This window comes from Dama dama, chromosome 2, assembly GCF_033118175.1.
Source record: "Dama dama isolate Ldn47 chromosome 2, ASM3311817v1, whole genome shotgun sequence".
Classification (NCBI taxonomy): Eukaryota; Metazoa; Chordata; class Mammalia; order Artiodactyla; family Cervidae; genus Dama; species Dama dama.
This window is the reverse complement of record NC_083682.1, coordinates 1466414-1481100: the sequence shown is the minus strand read 5'-3', so window position 1 is coordinate 1481100 and position 14687 is coordinate 1466414. Positions and strand designations below refer to the sequence as shown.

Below are 14687 nucleotides of genomic sequence, written 5' to 3'. Positions count from 1 at the left end.
GCCTCCCCGGGCCTGGCCCTGGCCTGGGGCTCCCAGCCCTCACCCCCCGCCCGGCCGCCCCAGGCCAGGCCCGGCGCTCCGCCTGATGCCCGCCGGCCCCCCCCCCCGTCCCACAGCCTCCTCTTTCCCTCCGGTGTCTCGGTCTCTGTCTCTGTCTCCCTCCCTCTTCCCCTCCCTCCTCCCCTCCCCTCCCTCCTCCCCTCCCTCCTCCCCTCCCTCCCCTGGTCTCCATGTTCCCGTTGTTTCTTTCCAGTTCCCTGCTCCTGTTATCACCTCGAGGGGCAGGCCGGGGCACCCCGGGAATGCCGTCTGCTCCCCTGTGGGGAGGCTGCTGCCCACCCCAGCCTCTGCCCGACGGCCCCGGGGCGGCTCAGGGCCCCGAGGCTCCTGAGGCCGCCGCAGGCTCGCCCGTCGGGGCGGGACAGCCGTGCTCCCCACCAGTGGCCAGTGGCACAAGGTCAGCGCGGTGGCCTGGCCGGCAGCCCCCCTTGCCCCCCAGGCTCTGGCCGAGGCCCCAGAGCAGCAGCCCAGCCCACTGTTCCTCCGGTTGGGCTGAGGCGCCCTGGGTGACTCACCGCGGAGCACATGGGGCAAGTGTCCGGACCGGGGAGGGCCCGAGCCGGCTCGCCCTCGGGGGGCCGCCGAGGGCCAGCTCCGGGCCGGGCTGCCTCGCGTCCAGCAGCTGGCTGGGCTCACCCATGCCCTCGACCGCCCCGAGAGGCAGATGCCACCGTACACCCATGCCCCAGGTGGGAAGACCAAGGCTCGGACTGGTACCCACGGTCAGAGGGTCCGGGCCCGGCAGAACCAGAACCAAGCTTGCCGGCCACCCCAGTGCCACTCCGCGGACTCTGCCTGCCTAACTCGTCTGACCTCTGGCTGCGCTGGCCTGTTGGGGCTGGGAGCACTGCAGACGTGCGAGGGGGCAAAGAGCGAGGCTGGGATCAGGCCAGAGAGTGGGTGGGCATGGGGTGAATCCCCGAGTGTTGGAGGAGGCAGCAGCCTTCAGAGAGACTCCACGTGGCCCGCGGGTCCTCGGTGACTCGGGGTGGTGCTGCCTGCTGGAGACTTTGCGGTGGTCCCTCTAGCTCAGACTGGCCCCCATGCCTCAGGCTGCAGCCCGTGACCCACCGCCTCCCCCTGCAGTAGCCAGGAGGGGCCAGAGACTTCGCGGGGTGTGCTGCAGAGGCCGCTGTGCCCACTGCGCATCCCAGCCCCCGGCCAGAGATGCAGAGACCCCCGGATGCTGGTGGGATGAGGAGGAGGGATTGTGGGGGATGGCAGGGATGGGCTGCAGGCTGAGCCAGATTACCCCGGGAAGGGAAGCTTACGTTTTGTCCCCATCTCAACTGGCCATATCCTCCTTGCCCCTTGCTCTTAGTTCTGTAATCCCAGGCACAGACAGCCAGGAATGAAATGTGCCAGAGCATATTTCAGTTCAAAAGAAGGAAAAATATTTCCACAGGGGAAACGGCTGCCTTGGGGTGGTGGGAGTCTCCTGTCCCTGAAACTGAAATAGAATTGCACAATTACTTATCAGACTTATGGGTGGGAGGGATTAATAGCAAGAGTAGAACTCTAAATGCCGAGGTGAGGGTTCACAGTTTCACAACCACGGCACGTCCCAACAGGAAAAATAGGGCAGAGCATTTGACGTCAGCTTCACCATTTCTCTCCATCCATCCATCTATCCCCCTGTCCGTGCATCCTCCGTCCATCATCTTTCCATCCATCCGTCCTCCACCATCTGTCATCCATCCATCTATCTATTTATCTGTCCATCCATCTTCTGTTCAATATCAATCCATCCATACTCAATCCATCCATCATCTATCCATCCATTCTCCACCCATCACCTATCCATCCATCCCCCACAAGTCCATCCGCGCATTTCTTTAAAGGCCTTAATACATGTAAAGCATGTAAAACACTTAAAAGAATCATTTAGCTAGGCATCCATCCATTCTGAACAAAATAACTACTGAACATATGTTAATTACTATTATCCATGTATCCATCAATTTGTATATCCATTTGCCCAGTTACTCAGCTGGTGAACTATTTGTTCATTCTTTTATACGTCCTTCTATCTCTCTAAATATCCTATTGTACTTATATTCATCTAAATATCAATATTTCACTATCTTTCCCATTTGCACATCCATTTATGTATCTGCCTATTCATCCATCCACATGTCCACCCATCTTCCTGCCTAGCACTTCACACATCCCCCTGTACATGAATATATATGTTCCTCCTCTCGTGTATATATTTGGCTTCTCAGGTGGCGCAGGGGTAAAGAATCCACCTGCCAATACAGGAGATGCAGGAGATGTGGTTTCAATCCCTGGGTCTGGAAGATCCCCTGGAGCAGGAATTGTCAACTGACTCCAGCATTCTCGCCTGGAAAACTCTATGGGCAGAGGAGCCTAGTGGGCTACAGTCCATCGGGGATGAAAAGAACTGGACACACATACATATTTATCCATTATTTTGCCCATAAGACCATCCAAATGAGTTAATACCTGAAACAGTTATTGGAACATAGTAAATTTCAATCAATGGTAGTTACTATTATTTTCATTCATCTATTCATTCATCCATCTCTCATTCACTAAGTCATGTCCACTCAGTCGTGTCTGACTCTTTGTGACCCCATGGACTGTAGCCCCCCAGGTTCCTCTGTCCATGGGATTTCCCAGGCAAGAATACTGGAGTGGGTTGCCGTGCCCTTCTCCAGGGGATCTTCCTGACCCAGGGATCAAACCCCAGTCTCTGGCATTTACAGGCAGATTCTTTACTGTCTGAGCTACCAGGGAATAGCTCATCCAACCAACCATCTATTTATTCATCTCTACATTTATCTTTACATTGTTGTTGTTCAGTCACTCAGTTGTGTCTGACTCTTTGCAACTCCAAGAACTGCAGCACACCAGGCTTCCCTGTCCTCCACCAACTCCCAGAGTTTGCTCAAGTTCATGTCCGTTGAGTCGGTGATGCCATCCAACCATCTTATCCTCTGTTGCGCTCTTCCCCTTAAGGCTTTGATCTTTCCCAGCATCAGGGTCTTTCCAAATGAGTCAGTTCTTCGCATGAGGTGGCCAAAGAATTGGAGTTTCAGCTTCAGCATCAGTCCTTCCAATGAATATTCAGGACTGATTTCCTTTAGGATGGACTGGTTGGATCTCCTTGCTCTCCAAGCGACTCTCAAGAGTTTTCTCCAACACCACAATTCAAAACCATCAATTCTTTGGTACTCAGCCTTTTTTAAGGTCCAACTCTCACATCCATATATGACTATTGAAAAAATCATAGCTTTGACTACATAGACTTTTGTTGGCAAAGTGATGTCTTTGGTTCTTGATACGCTGTCTAGCTTTGCCACAGCTTTCCTTCCAGAAGCAAGTATCTCCTAATTTCAAGGCTGCAGTCACCATCCACAGTGACTTTGGAGCCCAAGAAAAGAAAATCTGCCACTGCTTCTACTTTTCCTCTCCTATTTGCCATGAGTTGATGGGATCAGATGCCATGATGTTAGTTTTTTAAATACTGAATTTTAAGCCAGCTTTTTCACTCTCCTCTTTCATCCTCATCAAGAGGTTCTTTAGTTCCTCTTCGCTTTCTGCCATTAGAGTGATATCATCTACATATCTGAGGTTGTTATTTCTTCCAGCAATCTTGATTCTAGCTTATGATTCATCAACCCCAGCATTTTGCATGATATTCTCTGCCTATCATGTATGGATGTGAGAGTTGGACTATAAAGAAAGCTGAGCATCAAAGACTTGATGCTTTTGAACTGTGGTGTTGGAGAAGACGCTTGAGAGTCCCTTGGACTCTCAAGAGACAGTTGGACTATAAAGAAAGCTGAGTGCAGAAGAACTGATGTTTTCAAATTGTGCTGCTGGAGAAAACTCTTGAGAGTCCCTTGGACTGCAAGGAGAGCCAACCAGTCAATCATAAAGGAAATCAGTACTGAATATTCATTGAAAGGGCTGATGCTGAAGCTGAAATTCCAATACTTTGGCCACCTGATGCAAAAAAACTGACTCATTGAAAAAGATCCTGATGTTGGGAAAGATTGAAGGCAGGAGGAGAAGGGGACGACAGAGGATGAGATCGTTGGATGGCATCACTGACTTAACAGACATGAGTTTCAGTAAATTCTGGGAGTTGGTGATGGACAGGGAAGCCTGGCATGCTGCAGTCCATGGGGTCACAAAGAGTCGGACACAACTGAGCGACTGAACTGAAATGAATAACTTAAGTAAGTAGGATGATAATATACAGCCTTAACATACTTCTTTCCCAATTTTGAATCAATCAGTTGTTCTGTGTAAGGTTCTAACTGATGTTTCTTGACCTGCACACAGGTTTCTCAGGAGACAGATAAGGTGGTCTGGTATTCCCATCTCTTTAAGAATTTTCCAGTTTGTTGTGATCCACACAGTTAAAGGCTTTCTTGTAGTCAATGAAGCAGAAGTAGATGTTTTTCTGGAATTCCTTGCTTTCTCTGTGATCCAACAGATAGCAATTTGATCTCTGGGTCCTCTGCCATTTCTAAACACAGCTGTTACATCTAGAAGTTCTCAGTAGACATAATGCTCAAGCCTAGCTTGAAGGATTTTGAGCATAAACTTACTATCATGGGAAATGAGCTAAATTGTCCAGTAGCTTGAGCAATCTTTGGCATTACCCTTCTTTGGGACTGGAATGAAAATTGACCTTTCCAGTCCTGTGGCCACTGCTGAGCTTTTCAAATTTGATGCCATATTAAGTGCAGCACTTTAACAACATCATCTTTTAGGATTCGAAACAGCTCAACTAGAATTCCATCACCTCCACTAGCTTTGTTCGTAGTGATGTTTCCTAAGGCCCACTTGACTTCACACTCCAGGATGTCTGACTCTAGGTGAGTGATCACACCATTGTGATTATCTGAATCATTAAGAACTTTTTTGTACAGTTTTTCTGTGCATTCCTGCCACCTCTCCTTAATCTCTTCTGCTTCTGTTAGGGCCATAGCGTTCTGTCCTGTATAGTGCCCATCTTTGCATGCAAAGTTCCCTTGGTATTTCTAATATTCTTGAGGAGATCTCTAGTCTTTCTCATTCTGTTGTTTTCCTCTATTTCTTTGCATTGTTCACTTAGGAAAGCTTTCTCATCTCTCCTTGCTATTCTTTGGAACTCTGCATTCAGATGGGGATATCTTTGCTTTTCTCCTTTGCCTTTAGCTTCTCTGCTTTTCTCAGCTATTTGCAAGTCCTCCTCAAACAACCATTTTGCCTTCTTGCATTTCTTTTTCTTTGAGGATGGTTTTGGTCACCGCCTCCTGTACTGTGGAACCTCTGTCCACAGTTCTTCAGGCTCTCTGTCTATCAGATCTAATCCCTTGAATCTATTTGTCACTTCCACTGTATAATCATAAGGGATTTGACTTAGGTCATACCTGAATGAACTATTGGTCATACCTGCATAGCTTACTTTCTTTAATTTAAGCCTGAATTTTACAGGAAAGAGCTAATGGTCTGAGCCACAGTTAGCTTGAGGTCTTGTTTTTGCTGACTGTAGAGAATTTCTCCATTTTTGGCTGCAAAGAATATAACCAATCTGATTTTGTTATCAACCATTTGGTGATATCCATGTGTAGAATTGTCTCTTGTGTTGTTGGAAAAGGGTGTTTGCTATGACCAGTGTATTGTTTTGACAAAATTCTATTAGCCTTTTGCCTGCTTCATTTTGTACTTGAAGGTCAAACTTGCCTGTTACTCCATGTATCTCTTGACTTCCTACTTTTGCCTTCCAATCCCCTATAATGAAAAGGATGTCTTTTTTTGGTGTTAGTGCTAGAAGATCATGTAGGTCTTCACAGAACCAGTCAGCTTCAGCTTCTTCAGCATCAGTGGCTGAGGCATAGATGTGGTTGGGGCATACTGGGATATTGAATGGTTTGCCTTGGAAATGAACCAAGATTGTTCTGTCCTTTTTGAAACTGCACCCAAGTACTGCTTTTCAGACTGTTTTGTTGACCAAGAGGGCTACTCCACTTCTTCTAGGGATTCTTTCCCACAGTAGCAAACATAATGGTCATTTGAATTAAATTTGTCCACTCATAAAAATCTACCAATTATGTATACCCATCTGCATTTATCTGCCCAGTTATTTATCTATAACATTACATTTATTTACCCATACACTAATGCCATTCCTATGTCTATCTGCAAACTCATCCATCCATCATCCATCTACCTATCCATTCATTCACACATCCATCCATACACTCATCCACCCATCATCCATCTATTCACTCATCTACCCTTACATCCACCCATTCATCCACCCATAATCTATCCATCCATTTAATCAACTTCCATCTATCCACCTATTCATTCATCCATCCATCCACCCATTATCAATCCATTTTTACATCCAGCCATCCAGCCATCTACCTACCCACCAATCAATTCACACATCATCCATCCATCCAAACATCCCTCCATTCATACATTCATCAATCTACCCATTCACTCATCCATCCATCCATCCATCCATTCATTCATCCATCTACCCAAAATTAATCTATAGTCATCCATCTTCTATCCATCCACTCATCATACACTCATTCATTCACCCATCTGTTCATTCATCCATTCACCTATCCATCCATCCATCCACCTATCCAACTATTCTCTCATCCATAAATCACTCATTCATTCCTTCTCTTCATCCCCTCATTCACCCATCAGCCACGCATCCATTCATCCAACCATCCCTCCCTTCTACCTCCATCTAGCCACCCACTCTTTCATCCACTCATCCAACCATCATCCATCCAGCCAGCCATCCCATCATTCTCCACCCATTCATCCACCCACCCATTTACCCAACCAACCACTCATCCACTCACCCATTCATTCATCCATCCACCTATTCACTCATCCATCTGTACATCTGTCCTTCCATCCATCTATTCATTCATCATCCACTTACCCATCATCCATTTATTCATCCACCCCTTATCCTTCCATCCACCCATTCACTCATCCATTCACTCATCCACCCACCCATCCATCCACCTCTCCATCCATCCACCTCTCTATCCCTTCTTCATCCTTCTATGCACCCATTCACTCCTTCATCTATCCATCTGTCTACTCACCCCTCCATCCATCTTTTCACTCATCCATCCATCCACCCACCTATCCAACTATTCTCTCAACCATAAATTCACTCATTCATTCCTTCTCTTCATCCCCTCATTCACCCATCATCCATTCATCCAACCATCCCTCCTCTCTCCATCCATCTATCCACCCATTCTTTCATCCATTCATCCTTCCACCCATCCAACCATCATCCAGCCAGCCAGCTATCCCACCATTCTGCATCTGTTTAATCCACCCATCCATTTACCCAACCAAGCACTCATCCATTCATTCATCCACCCACCCACCTATCCATCCATCCACTTCTCCATCCATTCACCTATCATTCCTCCTTCATCCTTCTATGCATCCATTCACCCCTTCATCTATCCATGTGTCTACTCATCCCTCATCCATCCTTTCACTCATCCCTCCATCCATCTACTCATCCATCCATCCATCCACCTCCCCACCTACCCACCATTTATCTATCCAGACACCCATCCATTCAGTCATTACTGATACATCTATCCACCCATCCACCCATCCGCCCGCCCATCTATCCACACATCTATCCCTTTACTCACCATCCATCCATCTACTCGCTCATCCTTCCATCCCTCCACCCACCTATTAGCCATCTATTCACCCATCCATCATCTAGTTGTTCCTACTTCCTACCTTTCTTCATCTACCGTTCATTTCATTTATACTTTTCTCTTGTTGAGTCTTTTTATCTTTTTTCTTTCTTCTGGGACTAAGACATGGTTCATAAACTTGTGGCTAAAGAAGGTAAAGGCCCATATCCTCTCCCCAGTAAGGTTAGTGCCACGACAAAACTTAAATAGGGTCTGGGGAGCGAGGGATCTGTCCTCTTGTTTAGACATTCTCAATACACACACACACACACACACACACACACACACACACACATGCTTACAGAGCTGTATCTCAGTGAAAGTTGCATCAGGGACTTCCCTGGTGGTCCAGTGGTTAAGATTCCGCCTTGCAATGCAGGGGTCACGGGTTCAGGAACTAAGATCCCATATGCCGCGGAGTAATGAAGCCCAGACTGCAACTACTGAGCCCCGGGCCCTGGAGCCCGCGCTGCCCTGGAGAGTCCATGCACCAGAACAAAAGATTCTACACGATACACTGAAGATCCTGCGTGCTGCCAGTAAGGGCCAGTAAAGCCAGATCAATGAATTTTTCTTTAAAAATGTGTATCCAACAGTGAGAGCCCGTGAGGGACGGAGTGTGGAAGAGGGGTCAGGGCCGGCGGTCTCAGTGGCAGGGGCTCCTGGGTGGCCCCAGTAGAGCAGTGTTCCTGATTATTCATCTGTCTTGTGTGCGTCTCAGTCCTGCACGGGGAGGGGGCCAGGGTCGTGCTGTGGTGGGAATCCCATGAAGCTGGGATCTGGGGAGGGGCTGGGACCAGGAGAAAGACCCACGATGTCTTTCCAGATCCCTCTAGAATCAACTGGCTGGATCCGTCTGTCCCAAGTCCCACTTGTTTTTGAAGAGGAGAAGGTGCCTGGGCAGCCTTGGGACCTCAGAAGGGAAGCCATTCGCAGAGGAGGCTCCTCTCCCGGAGGCACACAGACCGCTTTGGAGTGAGGGGCTTGTGTTTTCCCCCTGGGGGTGGAAAGGGGCAGCGTCTGAGACCCCCACCTCCCAGGCACAGACTCGGGCGGCGACCCTCTCCTGGTCTTCACTCTCGCGGGGGACAGTAGGGAGGCCGAGGCTGCACCCACCACCACTGCCTGATTCTGCGCCCCCGCTCCCTGCCAGCTCTGCCTGCTGACCGCTGCGTCCCCCTGCCCCCGGCGCTGGCCCTGGTCCAGGCTCCCGCGGGGCGAGGCGCACCCAGCTCCCAGGTTCCCAGACAGCCCCTCCCCGCCAGCCAGGGGGACCAGACGGCCTCCTCCACCCACCCGCTCCCACCTTCCTGGCTTGGAGGCGGGGAGCTGACGGAGTGCGGACAGACGGGCCTGACCCCAGGAAAGGGCCAGGGCTTTCCTCTCCCATCACCCCCCACCCCTTATCTGCCTGTGTCTGGCACTGCGGGGCCGTGCTGGCCGAGCAGCGTGAGGAGGCCTGATTTTCCCCATCCCCTTATCTCCTGTAAACTCCACACCCTCGCAGGCCAGACCGGCGCCCTCCCTCCGCTCTCGGGTGTCAGGGGAGGTGTGAGGGGCTCCCTTTGGCAGAGCTTTCCCGGGGCCTGCGCCCGCCTGTGCCCTCCCTGCTAGGTCTCCACTCATCACAGCGGCGGGAGTCTGGCTCAGGGTTGGGGAGGTTTGGGAACTGCCCTCACTGGTGGCCTCGTGGCCCAGGCCCCCTCCCCACTCCCTTTCTCCAAGAAGGCCTTGAGCAGCCTGTGGGAAAGGGACCCCGAGATGCACAGAGCTGGGGCTGGGTCTGGGGGAGAAGCTGAGGGCACCGCTCCACGGGGCCCTGGAGAGGACCTGCTCCCCCTGCGCATGCTGAACCCCGTGTCTGCTTCGAGGGCGGACCCCGGGGTGTCTTCTGAGTTGTGCCCTAGTCGGGCTGGCTCTCCACAGCCCAGGAAACTCAGGGGGCACCAGTGTGTGGGGTTTCTGAGGGCCTGCGAGGGCAGCCCAGCCCACTCTGGGTCCCGCCGACTCCTCGCTGGGTCTTGGGGGGCCTGGGCTCCTGCAGGACAGCAGGCTTAGGAAGCAGACGCTCAGAGCTGGCGACCAGCTGCCCTCCAGCCTCAGCTCTGCCCGTCGAAAGGGGGCCCTGGCACTGGCCTGTCTGGCTGGGCAGTGAGCACCTTGGTTTACAGCACTCAGCGAGGCTGGTTCAGGGTGTGAGTGAGCGATGACTGTGCACTTGAGGAAACTGAGACCTCAGGCTGGGATGCAGTCACCCCAGAAAGTCCCAGCAGCTGGCACCATCTGCCCTGGGGCTCGGGGTGAGCCCACCCACCCCCTGCCCCGGGTCAGAGCCGAGGAAGGCAAAGGTGACACTCAGGGCCAGCCCGGGGGGCTTCTTGCTGCTGCCTGAGGCGGGCTGGCCCTCGCTCTGGGCCCTGTGAGGGGTGCTGGGGCAGAGGCGGGCTGGGGCGGGGGGCATGGGGGGAGGGCAGGGCCGCCCATCCTGGCCCCAAGACCCCCCTGGTTCTGCCCCTGCGGCTCCAGGATTGTTCTCTGAGGAGGCAGATGGGGACCAGGAAGGGGGTGGGGAGGCAGGGAAGGGTTTCCGGCTTCCCAAGTCGGCAGGGTGGGCCCTGCAGTGACTTCCCAAGTGTGTGTGAAGGTCCTCTCCCTCCCCCGCACCGAGGAGGGGATGTGAAGGGTCCAGATGGAGGCGGGAGGAGGCGCAGGAGGAAGGCATCCATCATCTGCGCTGAGCTCAGCCTTCCCGCTCCCCTGGGAAATTTCCGGGCGCCCGAGACCCCTGACCTGGGGGAGGAGGAGATGAGGCCCACCTGGGGGTCCTGAGGCCTGACCCAGCTCTGACTGCCGCCCCCGGATCTGGGCCGGAGGCCGGGAGAGCAGTCCCAGTGTGTGGCCCCCATCCCTCCGCCCCATCAGCCCGTGCGGCTGGGGGGTGCCTGACGCTGCCTGGGCCCGGCCGCCCTCCTGAGCAGGCTTTCGCGCCTCTCGCTGCTCCAGGCTGCATGCCCAGCTGTGCCAGGTGGTGCCGGGCCTGCTGGGAGGGCAAGTGGGCGACAGGGAGAGTGGTGGAGTGCCCGGGGGTCCCCACCCAGGGCCTCTCCGGTGCCACGGGCCCCTCCCAGCCCGGCTCCCTCGGCCGGACGGACATGTCCGAGGCCTCCAGGCCGGCTCAGACCTTCATCCACTGCCCGCTGCCCCGTGGGGACCAGCAGCCTTTGTCCTGCAGACCCTGCAGCGCAGAGGGCAGGCTGAAAAGGGCCTGTAGGTACAGACGGCCCAGAAAGGGGTCCTACAAGCTGTCCCCCTGCTGCCTGCCTGCCCCCTGACCTCGGCACACGGAGCACTGAGGGGGCAGCGTCACCTGGGCGGGGGTCACACCCTATCTGGCGGGCCAGGAGGGGCGACAGTGTCCTGGGGGTCAGGGAGACCTGCTCACCCCATCCCACCCCAGTCACAGTCAGCCAGGGCCTGCCCCTGTCCCCGGGAGGGGACACACCGGAGCTCTACACGGGCCCTGCCATGGGCAGTGGTGGATGCAAAGGAAACCTGGGTTAGGGGCCACCCACGGAGGTGAGTTCAGAGGAAACTTCGGAAGCTTGGAGAGGGAGTGGGGTGGCCAGAGAGGCTGAGGAGGGTCCTGTCCAAAGTCTGAGATGATTCCGGCACCTTCCAGAACGGGGAAGGGCTGGGAAGGCCAGACTGTGGGGCAGTGAGGGCCGTGTGGCTGGGGCAGCAGTGGCCGCCCCGGGGCGTGGGGCGTGCCGCTCCGTGGCACACAGTTCCACGCGTGGAAGGATGTAGTCCAATGGCTTGTGGACAAAGAGCATGGCCGGGGAAGGGGCAGGGGTCTGCAGGCCACCCCGTCGTCCCAGCCAACCTGGGAGGCGCAGGGCTGCAGCTGGGGGGGCGGGGGAGGTGGGGAGGGGCCCGGGACGCTGCCTGCGGGTGGCGGCGGGTGCAGGGAGGACCCGCGTGCTCCGGCCTGGCCTCGGGGACGGCTGGGGTGCCCATGGGCCTGCAAGGCGTCTGGGGCAGTTTGAGGAGGCAGGTCCTGTGCTTGGGCAGTCTGAGGGGATGGCTTGCCATGGACCCACAGACCTGACGGCTCTGCCATGGGCAGCCAGTGGGGGCTGGGAGACAGATCGCGGCCGTCTCTGAGCTCTGCTCTCTGCCCCAGCAGACCCTGGCCCTCCCGGGCGCCCCCGGGAGGGGCTTCCCAGCCACAGGTCCCCTGCCTGGGCATCGGGGACTTCTCCCTTACCCCGACAGGAAAATCCCTGCTTCCCTCCGTCACCTTGTGAAACAAGAACCACCCCCCCCGCCCCCACCCTGGGTCTCAGTTTCACTCTGAAAGGTCAGGACGCGCACCGTGCTGGGGGGTGGATGTCATGGGGTCGCCCAGCTCCAGGGCAGGGGTGTCTCTGTACTGGTCCTCCCGCCAAGCGCCCGACAGACTCCGAGTCCCAGGGACAGGCCCCGGGGAGCCGCCCGGCCCGGAGCTGGTGGCCGTGCCCTCCGTCGCCCCCTCTCCTCCGGGTGCGCAACAGCTGGGGGGAGGCGGGTCAAGGATGGGGCCAAGGAGCGGGCAGGCCCCTGCCAGGCCACGCAAGCCATGCCCTTCTATGGGCATGCGGCGGCCGGAGGCGCAGGGGAGCCCAGGCTGGGCGGCGCTGACGTGAGGAGCCGTTCCCGAGCAAGGACACAGCTGTTCCCGTCACCTGCTCCATGCGGTGTGGCCGGCCCCCGCAGGAGGCCAGGCCGCCTCCTTGGGGCACCAAGCCTGGGTCATGCCTCCCTCCCTTCCTCTGCAGCAAGCGGCAGGTCCTACCCGGCACCCCCTGGCTACCCCGGACAGCCCAGGGTGGGCACGCGCACCCTGACCCCACCAGACCCCAGCTGCCCAGCCGCCCCCGCCCCCCCAGGACTCAGCCCCACGGCCCCCATCCCAGGGCTCCCCTGGAACTTGACCAGGAGGAGACGCAAGGGCGTCTCCCTCACCTGCCGGTGCATGAGCCTCACCAACAGCTCCAGCCTCCCTTCCTCGGCACTAAAAGCATCATCACGGAACCGGGTACCACTGCCTCCAGCCTCCCGTGCGAGAGCTGGGGTCAGAATCCACTTTGCAAGGAGAGCCTGAGGCCGCGGGGAGCCCAGCCTGTGGTGGCTCGGCCGGCTGGGGTCCTAGTGGGCCGGCGGGCTCTCCCTTGCCCCACCCCCTGACCCCAGCAGCTCTGGAGCCAGTAGGGGGGCGGCTGGTCGGCTCCATCTCAGTCCTGTGGCTCTGGGCGTCTCACCCCCCTCCCTCTGCCCTTCCTTTCTGCCATCCTCCCGCTGGGCCCGTGGTCTCTCTCCACACGGCTGCCCACGCCCCGACCGTCAGGACGTCTGTCCACCCGCGAACCCTGGCCGCTCCCGTGTCCAGCCCCCGCACCCTGGGACCAGCAGACCCCCACAGCCAGGGACCCCTCCTCGCCCTGTCTCAGGTGGGGGGCGCTCCACAGAGCCTAGCGGCCTCCTGCAGACGCCCGGGTCGCCAGCGTCCCCCCCCACCCCCGGCTCCGGCTGTGCTCACACGCACCCTGCCCAAAGCCCTGGTCGGCCCCTCACGGCCCACCGCCAGCCGGGCGCTCAGAACCCGTGGAGCCCTCTGCCTGCTCACCCCGGCGGGGCGGGGCGGGGCGGCCCGGGAGAGGGCCCGGCCGGGCTCCCAGCACAGGCTTCGAGGGTCCCGAGGCTGAGCACCCCATCTTGGCCAGGCCTCTTGGACGGGGCCCACCCCACCTCCTGCCCTCACAGTCTCCGCCCTGCCTGCCCGAGGCCCAGGCTCTTCCCTCGGCATCCAGCCCGCCTGGAGCCCGGTTCGCATCCTACTGGCGGGTGGCAGAACCCACCTCTCCAGCAAGGCCCAGCTACAGAGGCAGACGGAAGGAGGCATCTCGCTGCCCCGGGGGGGTGGGTGGGGACAAGAACCCAGGAAGACGCCCTGCAGCCTGCGAGCCTCCTCCGGGCCCCGCGCTGCCGCAGACCTCGGGTTAAGCGCGACCCCACAACGTGCGGATGCAAAAGCTTGTGCGGACCTGGGCGCGCACGCGGCCGGGCCTTACCCTGTGTCTTCTTCCGCCAGCAGCTCCCGCCGCTCCTCGGAGCCTGGGTTGCCAGGAGCCTCCGCCATGGTCCTCGCTGTGCGTGTGAGCTGCAGCTCTGGGCGCTTCCTGGGGCGGCCGTCCCGGAGCCCCCACCCCCAGCCGGGTTTCACTTCCCCCTTCCGGCTGCAGGTTGAGGTTTGGAAGGCATCGGGGCTGGGGTTGGGGTGTTGTTTTCTAATCTGTTGCTGCAAGAGAAGAGAAAAAAACACGAGTCGCCAGGAAGCGTTAAGCAAGTTGCAGGGGCCTGGAGGGCCCGGAGGCGGAGGTGAGGCGGAGGTGCAGGGTGTGGGGGCTGGGACCCCACACCGGAGCCACCCACCCACCCGCCGTCCAGGCCTCGAAGTCCAGCTCTGCTTGGCTGGTGTCCCCAAGCAGGGGGCACGGTCCCGGTCCCTAAGCCTTCACGTGAAGCGTGGTGACCTCCCTGGGTGGTGTCTCCTGTGTGCACTCCCAGAGCATGGTCCCCTTTCCCGAATCTCGGGTCTTCGCCTGGCTCACCCCTCACTGGTCCCTGCTCTCCAAACGTCTAGGACCCAGCCTGAGCTGCTCTGCCCGCAGATGCCCCCTTACCCACCCCTGTGTTTGCTCACAGTTTTCTTTACTTTCCTGAACTGTTGGGGTCTCTCTGCTGCCCCTGGACTCTGCCAGCTCCCATGGCCGGGGACTCGGGACTGACCCGCACCACCAAGCATTCACCAGACCCCAGAGCCCTCCACAGTGTGTCCTCTCTGCCCATCCCCACCCTCGAAGG

General features: G+C 56.6%; 1 protein-coding gene across 6 annotated transcripts in view; it reads right to left on the bottom strand.

Moving 5' to 3' along the window:
* LSP1 (lymphocyte specific protein 1) overlaps positions 1–14687 on the bottom strand; it is a 42231-nt gene extending 27544 nt beyond the window's left edge. For 4 of the 6 annotated variants that reach the window (XM_061161275.1, XM_061161285.1, XM_061161281.1 and 1 more), the window contains exons 1-2: positions 14527–14643; positions 13895–14121 (exon numbers count right to left, since the gene is read on the bottom strand). In XM_061161275.1, the coding sequence (XP_061017258.1) occupies positions 13895–14121; positions 14527–14628 (329 nt within the window). In that variant the 5' untranslated portion in view covers positions 14629–14643. Of the gene's footprint in view, positions 1–13894; positions 14122–14526 lie in introns of all 6 variants that reach the window. The other 2 variants (XM_061161298.1, XM_061161293.1) reach the window with 2 other exon arrangements.